This window comes from Erpetoichthys calabaricus, chromosome 9, assembly GCF_900747795.2.
Source record: "Erpetoichthys calabaricus chromosome 9, fErpCal1.3, whole genome shotgun sequence".
Taxonomy (NCBI): domain Eukaryota; kingdom Metazoa; phylum Chordata; class Cladistia; order Polypteriformes; family Polypteridae; genus Erpetoichthys; species Erpetoichthys calabaricus.
In genome coordinates this window covers 77,427,885-77,443,256 of record NC_041402.2, presented here as the reverse complement: position 1 = coordinate 77,443,256, position 15,372 = coordinate 77,427,885, and the positions used below count along the sequence as shown (strand labels likewise).

The 15,372-nt window shown below is 36.7% G+C and overlaps 1 protein-coding gene across 2 annotated transcripts in view; it reads right to left on the bottom strand.

The window, feature by feature from the left end:
- Positions 1–15,372, bottom strand: part of hnf4b (hepatic nuclear factor 4, beta) — a 55,032-nt gene that overhangs the window by 24,128 nt on the left and 15,532 nt on the right. Inside the window, exons 4-5 of one of the 2 annotated variants that reach the window (XM_028809790.2) lie at positions 3,973–4,076; positions 108–263 (exon numbers count right to left, since the gene is read on the bottom strand). In XM_028809790.2, coding sequence (XP_028665623.1) covers positions 108–263; positions 3,973–4,076 — 260 coding nt within the window. Of the gene's footprint in view, positions 1–107; positions 264–3,972; positions 4,080–15,372 lie in introns of both variants that reach the window. The other variant, XM_028809789.2, reaches the window with a different exon arrangement.

Below are 15,372 nucleotides of genomic sequence, written 5' to 3'. Positions count from 1 at the left end.
TAATGGTCATTTGCATTTTGGTATGCAATCATTTTTGTATGGAATCATACAATTTATGTGAAAAAAAAAGTACAATGTGCAGAAGCAGTTAGTTCGAAGCCACTTACCCTGTCATCCAGCAGAAGTTCACAAAATGCTGGAATGTGTTTTGCCCACTCAACTAGCAAAAGCAGCTGCTGTTTCATGGACTCACAAACATCTTCTACGCTAGCAATCTTCTTAGTTGTGATGTCAACACCAAGTGCAGGATTCATACCTAGGAACTGTAAGACATGGTAGAAATCAAGCAGTGAAATCAGTCCCTGCTTATTTTCCACTGTGCATTTTATCGTAAACCTTATTCCAAATTAATTAACTAATTTAATAAATCACTGAGTTAGTTAAATTGTACAGTTTTTGACAAGTGCTTTTTCTAAGATGTTATGCTGATGATCATGTGCTTTTAATTTCTATATTTGGATTTAAATTTAAAAAGTATTGGTTTTCCACCAAAACAACAAGTACAGGTAAGGAAGCATCCATTCTATCTTTCCTATTATGATCTGATTTCCATTATCAGATGCCAGAAACCATTTCTGGACTGAATGACAGTCCATTATAGTATACACTCACACACCCACCAGCATTTGTGCATACCAAACCAATTTTATCATCATCAGTTTATCTGCCTTGAATAGCTTTAATATGGGCAATGAAACTGGAGAAATTTAAAGGACAAATGGGATCATTGTTTAAAATCCATTTTTGTGACTTATGTTATGCTACAGCCAAGATTTCATCCATGACTTAAGTGTGTTTTGTTTTTCTTTTCTCTTTTTTTTGTTATTTTCTATGAATCATCTTGTTATTATTAATTTAGTTTTTGTTTTCTGTCATATGTTACTTTGTATAAATAAATATGTTGTTTACTAAGTATTTTGTGTTTATGTATAAAGTTAGATTTATTTCTTGGGTTCTTTATATGAAGCCTAGGGGGGCAGGGCCATGTGATGCTACAGCTAGAGAACCTTTTGTCATCTGATTTACCTCCTGTTATTTGGCTTTCAGTTTTGCATTTTGTTACTGAATTCCCTGGTTTTCAACTTATGGCTTTTGTCATAGTGCTAGTTTTAAATTCTGTTCTGAATTTGCTTGTTATCAGGCTTTTTGTTAACGTTTTTCCTTTACTCCTGTTTATATTCTAATTTGTGTAAGTTCTGAATTCACAATAAACTTTAAAACGTGAATGTTTTGTGGCCTAAAGGTTTTTTTTGTATGGTTTTTCCCCTCTCCCTTTGAGAATATTTTTGATTTTAAATCCTTTGCTCAGCTATCATCTGCATCTTCAACTTGTGTTTGTTTGGTTTAGAGAGGTGAAACATACACTTCTGGTTCAGTTTGGTTTGTGTGAAGTACAAGTCTGGCTTTAATTTTTCAGGTGTCCATCTTTCCAAGTTTTGTGAATAAGCTGAATCAAAACAATCTGGAACTGAAAAATCACTAATTGATGTAGCCTATAGCAGTGTACAATTGCATATTTCCCAAATGTAATGATATCTACTAGGTGGCAGCATGAAGCCCCAGAAACAGAACATAGGGTCCCCAGTTATTACTGGAATGGTCAGGAAGACAAGTAGCTGTCTTAGATAACTTTACATATATAATTGTTGTAGTGTTTCCTGACACACTTCTGCTGAATAATTTGTTGGCTGAAAGTCCTCAGTGGTAGTGTGTCAGAGAGAGGATGTGTAGAATTGATCATAATGACACTCAGTTTTATTTTAATTCTCTCCTTTGCTACCACCAGGTGGTCAATAACTTAGCCTGCCCTTTTAATTAGCTTGTTGTCACTTCCCACATAAAATAAGCATAGTCTCCTAAGAAAAAAGAGACTGATCTTTTCTTTCTTATATTGTTCCTCTTTGTTACAAGACTTGTCCATCCTGTCATTGATGTGGACTCCCAGTTATTGTAGGAGTGCACCACCTCTACATCCACTCCCTGAATAGTGACTGGACTTAGAGGCTCTTTGGTGTGATGAAAGTGAATAACCAGTTCCTTGGTTTTGCTGATGTTCACTTGCAGACAATTCTTTCTGCACCAAGAAACAAAGGTCCCCACCTGACCCTATACTCTGTCTCATCACCCTTGGCAATTGACCCCATTAGTGCAGAATCTTCAGAAAATTTCTGCAAATGACATGACCTGCTGTTATATAGTCTGAGGTGTACAGTGTAAATAGAAACAGAGACAGAACTGTTCCTTCTGGTGTTCCAGTCTTCCTCAAATCCATATCAGAAACACAGTCCTTGAGTCTCAAAAACTATGGTCTGTGTGACAGACAGTCAATTATCTAGGACACCATAGGCTCATCCACACGCATATCTCTGAGCTTACCCCTTAACATATATGGCTGGACTGTACTGAAGGCACTGGAGAAATCAAAAAACATAATCCTCATAGTGCTAGCAGTTTTGTCCAGGCGAGAATAAGACTTGTGTAACAGATAAATAATTGCATCCTACACTCCAATCTTTGTCCAATACGTAAACTGCAGTGGGTCTAGATGGTCTACCATAAGAGGACTCATAGAGTCCTAGATCAGCCTCTTAAAGGTCTTCATGATGTGAGACGTAAGTGCCATTAGTCTGTAGTCATTATTTTAAAAGGCGCCTGCCTTCTTTGGAACAGGAACAATGCTTGATGGAGACAGATGGAACAAGTGACAAAGAATACCACAAACATGGTCAGCACAGCCCTTAAAAAATTCAAAGACTGACTCTGTCTGGTCCCGCAGCTTTTCCTGTATGTATAATACATTTAAATGTATCATATAATACATTTTTAAAGATGTGTAACTTTTAACAGTATGAAGGATCATGGATGCAGGGATGCCAAGAGACAGTGAACTCTATCCTGATAGCTGTAAATGGGCCTCACCCACCTCTGAAGTTAGGTGGCTCTGGGATAGTCCAGTAAATATAAGTTCAATATGAATTTAAAACACACTCCAAATTAGGGCACATTAAACATTAAGCAACTGGTAAAGTCTGAGATGAAGTGGAGTGAAGGAGGCCATGTAAGGGAAAGAGACTTAAGAGGTAGAAATATGAATACAGGGTAACCAAACAAAATGTCCAAATTGCTCTAAAAAGAATTCTTCTTCTATAAAGGTAACCCAGTGAAGACATCTGGTATTTATTTTTTTGCATTATTTCTTTCTTTCCTCTCTGCTAACCCACCATTTTTATTTTCAACTTCCTGTTTTTGTACAGTAGCCTGACCTTACATTTGTATATTTTTTCTGGCCTGGGTTCAGTTTGCCCTGATTAATGACAGCAGAGTTTTGAAGGAAGTGGAAATTGAGAAAGGATGCTGTAATAATACAGTACATATGTGTTTGTCACATTCTTCAATAATTATGAAAAGAAGTGCACTCATTAATTGACAGTGAGGTTTAGTTTTGAGGTTATTGTTATTGTCTGGAAACTCCAAGCCCTGGCCTTGTTACCGTCTATATGGGTTTTGCACATTTTCCTCATAGGCTTATGAGAATTATGTTCAGTCCCATCCCAAAGATGTACAATTTAGGTGAAAATTACTTTCTAAACTGCCATTGTACCAGTAAGTGTGTCCTATCCAGGAGTTGTGCCCAATCCCAAACTGATTTCTAACTTGTAAAAAAATGCTACTAAGAAAGTGTCCACACCCCATTGTCCCTTAACTTGATTAAGATGACTTGAGAATGGATGAATGGATGGATACTTGTGTTAACAATATTAAAACTAATGCTTATACATTCTAAACTACTAGCAAGTGACATATTACTCTACATGATTTCCATCTGTTATCAACTTAATTTGCGTGTAATTGTTATTTAGTGTAATGCTGCAGAGAAAGAGTGCTAATACATAAATGAGCACATATTTTCATAGAATGAATCCAAAATTAGGCAATAAAGAAAATAGATTTACACTATTTAATTTCACCAACCTGATGAGTCTTTATTTCAGCCTGCATTAAAATGCTAACAGACAATAAGCCTGCGTCTTCATAGTTGGGCTTACGACAACTGATCCGGTCACGCTCATTCTGAACTGCTGCAAACAGAGAGAGAAAAAGAGAGATTGATGTTCTCAAAACAATAGCAGATCATTGCAGTTTTGTACACTGTAGACAAAATGAAAACAGGTAAACCCAAAATAAAACCCTGAGATTTGTCTGAAACATGAGTGTTTGCCATTTACTGTTTACACTTCTAACCTGCCTGCAGTTACAGTGACATCTTGCCAGTTGCAGAGACAGGCTTGAACTGCCTACTTCCTTCTGTCTTTTGTGTTGTTTTTCTGATTAGGGAAAAGTCATCTCAAATAAAGGATCCCTGAAATCATCGGGTAGAAGGGCCCTTTCATTAGATTGGCTAGCCCAGCACTGACTCAGCAGGAGAATGACAAATATTAGGGAGGTGGCTTGTTGGCTGAGGTCTCCAGGACTCTGACTGTCTCTGGCTTGTCTGACTCCTTTTCTACAATCTGGCCGTGGTTCTACAATTAGTTGATGGACAGATATTGCTGTTTTTCATTTATGTTAATTAGTTTCTACTGTGTTATATTTTAACAAATCTGTACCCTTATGTGGAATAGTTCTGTATTTAGTGAATGGTTTAATCCATTCTTTCATTTTTCTTGAGAGTTGGCGAGGTGCCCTGTGCAAGAAAAGGTGCTTGAACTGTTGTATTGTATTTCTGAGGTGGCAATGATAGATTGGTCAACTAACTCTGTGGAGAGGATTACTTGCATTCTGTTTTGTATGTTGTATTTATTCAATTTTTGACACTCATTGCACACCCAACCTGTCTGGAAGGGGGCCTCTCTATGAATTGCCTTTCCCAAGATTTCTTCCATTTTTTTCCCTGCAGGGGTGTTTGGGAAATTGAGTCCTGAAGGGCAGCCCTTTCAGTGTCCCTGGGGATCAAGAGAGAGCGCTGTCAGGGAAGGACCACCATACTTTATCTATGGCTTGGAAGTGCTTCCTAGAGGAGAGAGAACGGGTCTGACATAAAAGGAACCTGCTGCCACACATGGATTAGTCAGAGTTGCGAGGCAGCGGGCAACACTTTGCAAAAGAGAGAAGAAGGAAGAATAATTGATTTACAGTTTTTGTGGCTTATTACTAGAAAGATGATTGTGGAACTTGCTTTGGTGAGTTACTGTGTCTGTGGTTTGTAGCTCTCAGGTGCCCCCGTGGGGTTACAATAATTACAATCTTATTCACTTTTTGCTATGGTGTTAATCCCTTTGATTAATATTTAACTCAATATCATTTTCTAAAGTAATTTCATTTAAAGGACATATCACAAAATAAATTAAACCACTTCACAATTATGTTTCCAACAAAGGCAGCATTGATGGCCTACTGGTTTATGCTGTTGATTCAGATCTGTAGGAGACTGGGATTGAATCCTGGCCCAATCAATGTCTGCATGAAGTTTGCAGGTTCTCCTCTCTCTCATGTCAGCTGGTGGCTTTCTTTGGGTCATACATTATCTGCATTGAAGCTACTGGTACTGGAATAAGCTCCAGACTGTGTCATTTTAAAAATGAAATAAGTGAATCTCAAAAAGATGGAATCTTGATGGAAAATTATAAATGGAATAAAGCACTGCTATTTATTTTAAAAATATGTAGATTTACAAGTATGTACCCTCAGTAGCATTGTAGATTTTGAAAACTTAATTCAAAACACAAAATTTGACAGGTTCATCTGGGTGAAATTATCTTTTTGGGTTCTTAATTTGAGGTTGTCACAGCTAACATCTTTTAAAATAATTAAGACACAATTTTACCAAACAAAAATTCCATTTTATGAATTGGATTAAAGGGTTATAAATGTTTACAATTGTAAGGTTAATAACATATTTCTCATCCATATAGCACATGCAATATACTGTTTATATTCTATACTTGCTGTCCCAGTCCATGATAAATTGTGGATTAACAGTCTAACACATAAATCGAACTTCACAAGTCTCATCTAATTGAAATGAGCAAAGTGTAACTGCAGTTTACAACACCTACAAAATCACTCATATCATTCTTGCTCCAGGGCATTATTCTCAACACACATATTCCAAGGCATTTGTCATGTGTACTAATAAAATGTATTTAATTTCAAATCATTTTCATTCCAACAGTTGGTGTATACAACTGACATTGTACCCTAATAAAGGAAATCTTAAAAGACAAAAATGACAGGAAATTAGAAAGACAATATATTGCCAATATTCTAGACACACTTCTTGAAGTTTAATTTATCTTGTGCGTGTACTTACTGCACAGTAGCAGCAGTTTAAAGTAAGATATAATAATATGGGAGATTGTAATTGTAATAAAACAGTTGTAACCAGAAGGGCAAGAAATAAATAAACAAAGGACAAAATGTGAGGACAAACCATAGATTCAGAAATGTAATGAGGGAGTCAATAACAATATTTCATATAGCCTTAGCCAAAAACAAGATATAAATCAAAGTCAAAGAACTAATAAGAACTGGTATTCATAGATATCTTTCCACACACTAGAACAGATAGAAAGTGACAATGACATTTATTCAGTCATGGTAAAGATGTGATGCACACACAACTCCAGTCTTTCTACCTAGCAACAGCCTGGGAACCCTAAACAGCAAAAAATGGTGGCGACCATAATAAAAATAAAATTGCTGCTTGAGAATATACATTTCAAAAATAACATCTTCAAAAACATTCTCAATGATGTAACCATTTTATTCCTTGACCTCTAAAACCCCTCAAACAATATCTCCATTATTTTTGGAAACCAGGGTAAAGGCTGAAAAAATATAAAACATAGTCCAGATCATTACAGTGAGGGGGCCACATTTTATATTGTTGTGGTCAGAAGATTAGCTATAGTTACTGTATGTTAACTACATATTTAAAGTTATGACCTTGCCCTGAGGTGCTTTCTCTTGGAAGCCAAACACTAAAATCTCTCCTGAGTTACTGTATAAAGGACTATCCATCAAATTTTGATATCTGGATAATACAATCCTGTTCAGGGCATCATTTCCTCATTATTCTCACAAAACCATTAGGTAATTTTAGAATTACCAATTAGCCGAAAATTCTTTGGGGTTTTGGTAGAAAAGAGGAGTACTCCAAAAAAAGACATAAACTGGTCTGAAGTGAAAGATTCCATACAGACAATAATTGGGCTGGGATTCAAACCTAATCCCCCAGAGCTGTAAGGCCAAACAGGACCAGTACCTCAAATTAAGGCATTGTAGGGAAAATGTTGGGCATAATTGTTTTGCTTTGGAAAGCCTTTCTATAATAAATGATGTACTGCCTTCCTAAAGCATAATTTTAGGTGGTGGATTCTAGAACTTTTATCTAAGTTATTTTGTTTTAGATGGATCTGTGGAGTTGCAAAAAAGGGCAGAATAAGAACTGAGACAATCAAAGGTACAACAAAAATATTGGAGAGATATCTAAGAATGAATAGAAAAGTAAATTAAAGTGGTATGGACCTATGAAGAGGAGAGACAATGAATGTACAGTGGAACCTCGGTTCACGAACGTCTCGGTACACGTACAAATCGGTTTACGACCAAAAAGTTCACCAAACTTTGGCCTCGGTTCACGAACCATACACTCAGTATATGAACAAGCCAGTTTTCCTTTCGGTTTGTGCGCACCGATGATTTCTGCACGTGTTGCATTGTTCTCGGTCAGACGTGCGTGCTTGCACATGCATGCATGCTTTCGCTGTGAACTCTTTGGGCTCTATTTCATTTCCCTTCTGGTTCGTACGCGCCGATTACTGTATTTAAGCATGTGTTCAGCCTCTCCCTGTTCATTGTTCTCAGTCAGACGTGTGTGCTTTACCTGTGAACTCTTTGTGCTCTACAGTATTTCGTGCGCTTTTGCAGTTAACCATGGTTTCTAAGCAAGTGAAGAGTGGTGAGAAGAAAGTTTTGCAGAAAACTGAAATCGAAGTAAATAAAAAAATTAATGAAAAGTATGAGCATGGCGTTCGTGTTACTGATCTTGCCGCCGAGTACAAGAAGTCAAAATCTACGATTTCGACTATTTTAAAGCAGAAAGAATCTATTAAAGCAGCTGATGTTGCAAAAGAAGTTACAGCATTAACCAGACAGATGCCTCAAGTGCTGGAAGAGGTGGAAAAACTGTTGCTAGTGTGGCTGAACGAGAAGCAACTTGCAGGGGACATCGTAAGCGAGGCGATGTTATGCGAGAAAGCCAGGAAGATTCATGGTGATTTGCTGCAAAACTATCCTTCTACGAGTGGTGAAAGTGAGGAATTTAAAGCCAGTAGATGATGGTTTGAAAAGTTTTGCAAGAGAAATGGCATTCATAGTGTGGTAGGGCATGGAGAGGCTGCTAGTTCCGACGCTGAAGCTGCGAAAGAATTTGTGAAAAATTTCACAAAATTAGTGGAGGACGAAGGCTACATCCTGCAACAAGTCTTCAACTGCGATGAGACCGGATTGTTCTGGAAGAGGATGCAGAAGACTCTTCCTCAAAACTGTAACCTCCTCTCCACTCAGTTCCTCCTCACTTCCTTCATGTCAGAACTCGACTCATGCAAGGTGAGTTTTCTTGGTGGTTTATGGTTAGTTTTTGTATTACGGATTTTTCAAATGTTCATTTTTCAGTTCGTAGCGTGAATTGTTGCAATGTTACTTTTCTTGGTTATTTATTAAATTTCTGATTTTTCAAATGTTCATTTTTTCCCCTGTGCTTAAAACTCATTAAAAAAAAGTTTACACAGTGATCGGGTTGTAAGGCTATTAGCGTGAACTCCTGCAATGTTACTTTCTTGGTTGCTTATGGTTGGCTTTTAAATAAAGTTCGGATTTGTTCAAATGTTCCTTTTTTTCCCCTGTGCTTAAAACTCATTTAAAAAGAGTGTTTACAGCGATTGGGTTGTAACACTATTAGCGTGAACTCCCGCAATGTTACTTTCTTGGTGGTTTATGGTTGGTTTTTAAATAAAGTTCGGATTTGTTCAAATGTTCTTTTTTTCTCTGTGCTTAAAACTCATTAAAAAAAAAAGTGTTTACAGCGATCGGGTCATAAGGCTACAGTATAGCACAAACTCTTGCAATGTTAGTTTTCTCTGTTGTTCAAGGTTTTCCCAGTGTTATTCAATGTTTTTACATTTAGTTTACTATTACGCTGTGCATTCTATGGTTATATTAACTATATTTGTGCTTAAAAACTTAAAAAATATATATATTTACATACAGTTCATATGGTCTGGAATGGATTAATTGTATTTACATACAATCCTATGGGGGAAATGACTTTGGTTCACGACCAAATTGGTTTACGACCAGAGTTTTGGAACGAATTATGGTCGTGAACCGAGGTTCCGCTGTATGGGCAAAAGAGTTATTGGAATGAAGTACAGGAGAAGAGAAAATGAGGGAGGCCAAAGTAGAGGTGGATGGATAAAGTAAAAGAAGATATGAAGGAAAAGGCTTGACTGGTGAGGAGGTGCAGGACTGAGCTGTATAGAGAAGGTTGATCAACCATACTGACTCTACATAAAGGTGAGAAGAGATGACGAAAAAAAAGAAAAACTTGTAGTCATATCTGGAATCAAATTTTTTGCCAAAATCTCTGATGAAAAATGCTGTTCTAAAAAAGGTTATGTTACCTGTACATTAAACATTAATCAAATTAGACAAAGAAAAACACTTTTCTGCATATTGCACATTAACCCCCCACGTTCCCATTATAAACTACTCTTATGGTCATTTTTCCATCAGACATTTTAGCAAAAATCACACTAAAGTGATTTCTTAAAAATCTGACCAGAATAATAAAAATGTTAAATTTAATAAAATGTTAAATGTTAATTTATGAATAATTTACACATTTATACACAATTTGTGGTGTCACCAAACCCAAAATAATTAAGCCTCTCACACCCGAGTTAACTCCATTTTCTGCTTTAGAAATGGCTCAGTTTTAGCATAGCTTTTCTGGTTATTAGGATATTCCTTGTCCCCTCAACACTTCATATACACACATGCATATCAAGTTTACCAATTATTGAAAGCCAGGTTCATAGTGTGGGAGACAAAATCTGAAGAATGAACAGTAGGTAGTCTGAAAAACAAATCTGTGAGCCCTGTAGGAGAACAATCTAGCAAGCAGATTATTGAATGACTAGACAAAGAGCCCGTTTTGACAACGTAAGATGAAACGGGCACGAGTTTGTGTCAGCAGTGTATGAAGAACAAATGATAAGTAACGAAGAAGTTGTTTTGTAATGATTGTAGTCCGCTTTACTCATTACTGTACTGGCTTGTACTGTTAGTTGATGAATTTTCCAGGCCTATAGTATAATATTGAATGATGAATGTTCCAGTACAATATGGAATAGTAATAAGTATAAGCACCACAAACCTGATATAGGTGTATTGAATGAATGCGTAAGTGAATCAGAATGCGTAATTAGGCCTCGAGCTGTAGTCGAAATCGCCTTTCAGGCCTCTAGAGCTTTAATCGAAGTTGTCTTTGTCTTTGAATTTTTGCGGCTGTAAATCCGCCGCCTGCTGCGATGTTGGGGTTGGATGTCGGTCTCGTAAGGTTTTTCGGGCAGCTGCACAGAAGGCAACTGCGCATTCGGCTTCGGACGGACGTGAGTGAGGAGGCAGGAGAATTATGTATTAAGATGTTAAAATAAGGGCCACCCAACTGGGCTTTGACTTGAGGTCTACAGAGGATTATTTAGAACCATTTATTCTCCATTTAAAGTCTGGAAATGTAAGATTAGCCTAAATGAAGATGCATGCTGTTAAGAGAATAAGAAAAGTCTTATGCAATGATCAGCATACAAAATTGATTTCATACAGTAACCAGAAGATAGGAATAAACTATGCATTGATTAAATACTGCTTTGGGTTTTAGACAGAATAGAAAGAAACACATTTTTTCATAAGTAAAAAAATAAAAATTAATATATTTAAATCTCAAAAGTCCTAAGGAATTGCATATATGAAGTGTTACAGGAGAATGACACAGTATGGTCCAGAACAGGAGATAAACTAATCTGTAGGGAAAGCTTTCTTTTATTTGTTTATTAAGTGTGCTCCGTAACCCAGATAATGGAGTGTAAGACAGGGCACTGTTTGTTATAGAACGAAGATTTCAAGTAAAATGTAAAAATGTATTATCTCTGAGTTGTGTTTGCTTATTACGCTGGTCATTACAATATTATATGAATTAATAAATTTTGTTAATACTATATTATATTTTATTAATATAGTTTTGTTTTGTAAATAAATATGACTACAGTCTGTATTTGCTAAACTAATTTAATGTATGTCATTTTTAAAGTAGCTGTTCTGTTATCTGTCTTTTCTCTTATCCACGTCCTCGGTCCTGGCACCTGACGGATAATCAAGGTTTTACTGTTTTTAGTTTATTGCAGACATGAAATGCCAGTAAAAAGCATCGACAACAACAATAAATAAATAACACACTGAACCTCTGTAAGGCAACTGCAAAAGAAGGCAGGACAAGATTGGTGAATTACAGCACAAAAACCCCAATCTAGTGCACAAAGCGTAAGCTTCATCTGTATCTTGTAGTAAATTAAACTGTTTGAAGTATGAAAAGTTTATCCCTAACCCACCTGCAAACACGGAAGCTTTAGCCAAATGAACTGCATCCCAAGAAGCTGTACTTCCAAAACTCAGTGAATACTATAACCAAATCCACCTGCACTACAAAATATGTAATCCATTGCAACCATATACTTGCACACTTCATTTTCCCTACAATTTTCATTTACCTCTTTATGATAAGTAAATGTGTTTATATTTGGAATAATTTGTTTACTGAACAGTCTTGTTTTAGATCTGTGCTGGAAGGGGCTGAAATTTATTCCAGCAGCCTTAGGCACAGGGCGAAAGTAAACCATGAATGGAATGCCATTCCATTACAGGGCATAGTCCCACACATAACCAGTGGGCCAATTTATGCTTCCCCTTTACTAGACTATCCTTTTGTATTTTACAGAAAACACCTGGGAAAAAGCAGACATACAGCTTTGTTCCATTTCTTGGTAGTTCATTGTATTATTGGAATGGCTAATCTGCCTATTTTGCTTGCCTCTTGAACTTGTTTAATCTAAATGCTGGGTCACAAAGAACAACTGTTGCTATCATAGAAGTCCTGGGCACAACCCCATAGATGGGTTATAGTCCCACAAAACTTACTTTTGCACATACCCACAGACATTATATTAGGAATCTAGTGGTCTGAGGAAGCAGTGCTAAACACTGTGGTATTGAGCTACTTTGTTCTATTAATTTCACATGATGCTGAATATTCATGCATCTGTTAATTTTCTTAACTTGCTCCATCGATTCCATGGTTGTGGGGAGCAGGAATGTATCTCAACAGCATTGGTCATGGGGTAAGAATCAGCTGTGGGCAGGACATATAGTAAGTCCTGCAAAGTGCTCACTCACATGTACACCCAGAGGACAAATTATGAGTTGCCAATCAGCCAAATCTACATGTTTTGGGATATTAGACAGACAAAGGGTGCTCTGAAGAAAAAAAAGCAAAACACGTAGAAACCAATTAAAAGTGTAAAACCCACACAGCCAGTAATTAGGCTGGGATTTCAACTCGGGTCTTCAGAGCTGTTATTAGACAGCAATAACTTTGGTGCTCCTATGCCACTGCATAATATTGAATAGTAAATATTATTCATTTTATAATATTCTGTCCTTCAGGTTACAACAAGAAATTAATTTACTGTTTAGAGATCAGACTAATTAGATACGCACCTGAGAATTTAGTAGATTCATCTTGTATAGCATTTCAAAATATGTTATTAGGAACTGTAGTATTATTTTTGCAGTACAAACTCCTGGATATAGTAAACAGAGTTGTAAATGTACCATACATCAAATTTTTATATTAATAATATAAATAGAAAATATAAAACTTTTATAACCATATGAACACAAATGTAATCTCAGAAAATAACAAAATAATTAAATATAACATATTATATTATGTTACGTATATCTATTCACCTGGGATCTGTTGCTACAGAAAGCACAGAAGTACAATAGTGCCTCACTCCCGTTTTAGACTGGATATCAGTATTTCAGTGGGATGATCACACAAATACCCAGGTGAACCATTTCTAAGCCAGGCCCACCAGATTAAATATCGTTGATGAAGAAATTATTGCTTTGATTAATAGATTTATAAGGTGTCACATATGTGTGCTTTGGAGACAATTTACAGGCTCAAATAAATGTGGTTCCACACCCGATCAGGAGTTGGCGCTGCCTTCTAACTCTTTCTCCTTTTCCCGTGCAGACCAGCAGAAGATCCAGAGCACTAACCACTATTCTGATCCTCAGGAGTTTGACATCACTTCCTCTTCCAGTCATTGAGAAACTGCCTTTTGATGACATCACTTCCTCTTCCAATCTTCAGGATTCCACCCTTCAAACATCATTACTTCCTTAATCCTGCTTCTTCCTGCCAGTTGTATATATTTTGCCAGCCATTTTGTAAACATCCACAGATCTGTTGTGAACTCAGGAAGGGATTAAAAAAAGAAAACCAACCATTACGCTGTTTGTAAGATCATCTACAAGTGGAGAAGATTTTAAACAACTGCCAAATTGTCCAGGCCAGGTCACCCTAACAGGTTCATCCTGGCAGCAGGATGCTAAAAAGCAGTCTTTAATAAACCCATAATTTCATTATGGGACCTACATGTAGCTTTTGCAGATTGTTGATGTCAAAGTGAATGAGTCTGCCATTAGAAAGAGGCTGCATGTGGATCTACATGGAAGGTATACCAGGAGGAAATATTTGCTGTCCAGAAAGAATATCAGGGAAAGACAAAAGTGTACATACGAGCACATAGGCAAAGACCAGGGCTTCTGGAGCAATGTGCTCTGGATAGAAGAGGCAAAGTACCAGAAGCCATGCTTGGTGAAAATCAAACACAGCATTTGACCAGAAGAACCTGATACTATCTTCAAAGCAAGGTGGTGGACATGTGATGATTTGGGGCAACTATGCTGCAATAAGGCCTGGGAAGCTCTGTGAATTCTTCATTGTACAAGAGGGTAGTTGATGATACAATCTGTCAAGAGACTGAAGCTCAACTGAAACTGGATCTTGCAACATGACATTGAACCTAAAGTTACCAGTAAAATCACCAAGAAATGGCTGAAAAGAAAGAAAAAAATGGAAGGTTCTGGAATGGAAAAATCAAAATGCTGTAGGCAGAATATGAAACCGGTTGTGTGTGCAAGATACCTCTGAAACATTGCACACAGGAAATAATTCTATGTGGAGGAGTGGAAAAAACATTCTTTCAGTCGATGTCATAGACTGCTAGACAGTAATAGGAAACACTGACTTGAGATTGTTTCTGCTAAAGTGGCAAAACCAGCTATCAGAGCCAAATGTGAACTTACTTTTTCCACCGATGGAAAAGGAATATCTGTTGGTTTTTCCTTGAATATAGTGTTGCAAATTCAATTTTTATTTACTTTTGTTTCAATTACATTGCCTTTATCTAAAGATACTGTTTAAATGAAGCTCAAATGTGTATATATCCATATATGTTCAAAAAGAAAAAGCATTACATGGGGTCTATTTACTTTTTCACATGACAGTAAATGTGATGCTAATTACTTCTTCAGATTGTAGAGTGGTTATGATGTTTACAAAGTGAGTGAGGTGTCATCTAGTCATTATCAGATAATCCTCATATTGGATTTTTAGACTCTTTGCAGCATCTCAAAATTTCCATTTGGGATTAGTGATGTGTTTTGAATTCTTAACAAATTCATTTATCACCTTTGTAAAATTATTGGATGCTTTGTTGTCATATTTTTTGATACCTGAGCACTTTTCTTCAGTTATTTAATCCAAATGACTTCTGCTATTTCTAGAGATTTGTCACCTGTTTTGCATCATTATGCTATATGCTAGGGCTAGTGATACTACGGTAAATTGTCTGTACTACAGAAAATGATGTTAAATATCTTGACTTCCAGATTGAAGTCTGTACAGATTACAAATTTAAGAGTGTTTAGTATTTTTCACTGTGCGGCTCTAGGGGGCATAATTGAGCCCCAACCCCTTGACACAACTGCACAAACAACAGTCTCATATTCAAATCGTCCTTTTATTTACAATAATACCTCAGCAGATTCACAATCACCACCTCAGTTACATTTTCTCGTCTTGACTCCAACCCCCTGGTTAAGGTGTAGAGCTCCATTTTAAACCTGACCCAGGAGTCTTCCATTGCCAAAACCATTGTCTCTAGTAAGGACTTCCAGGTC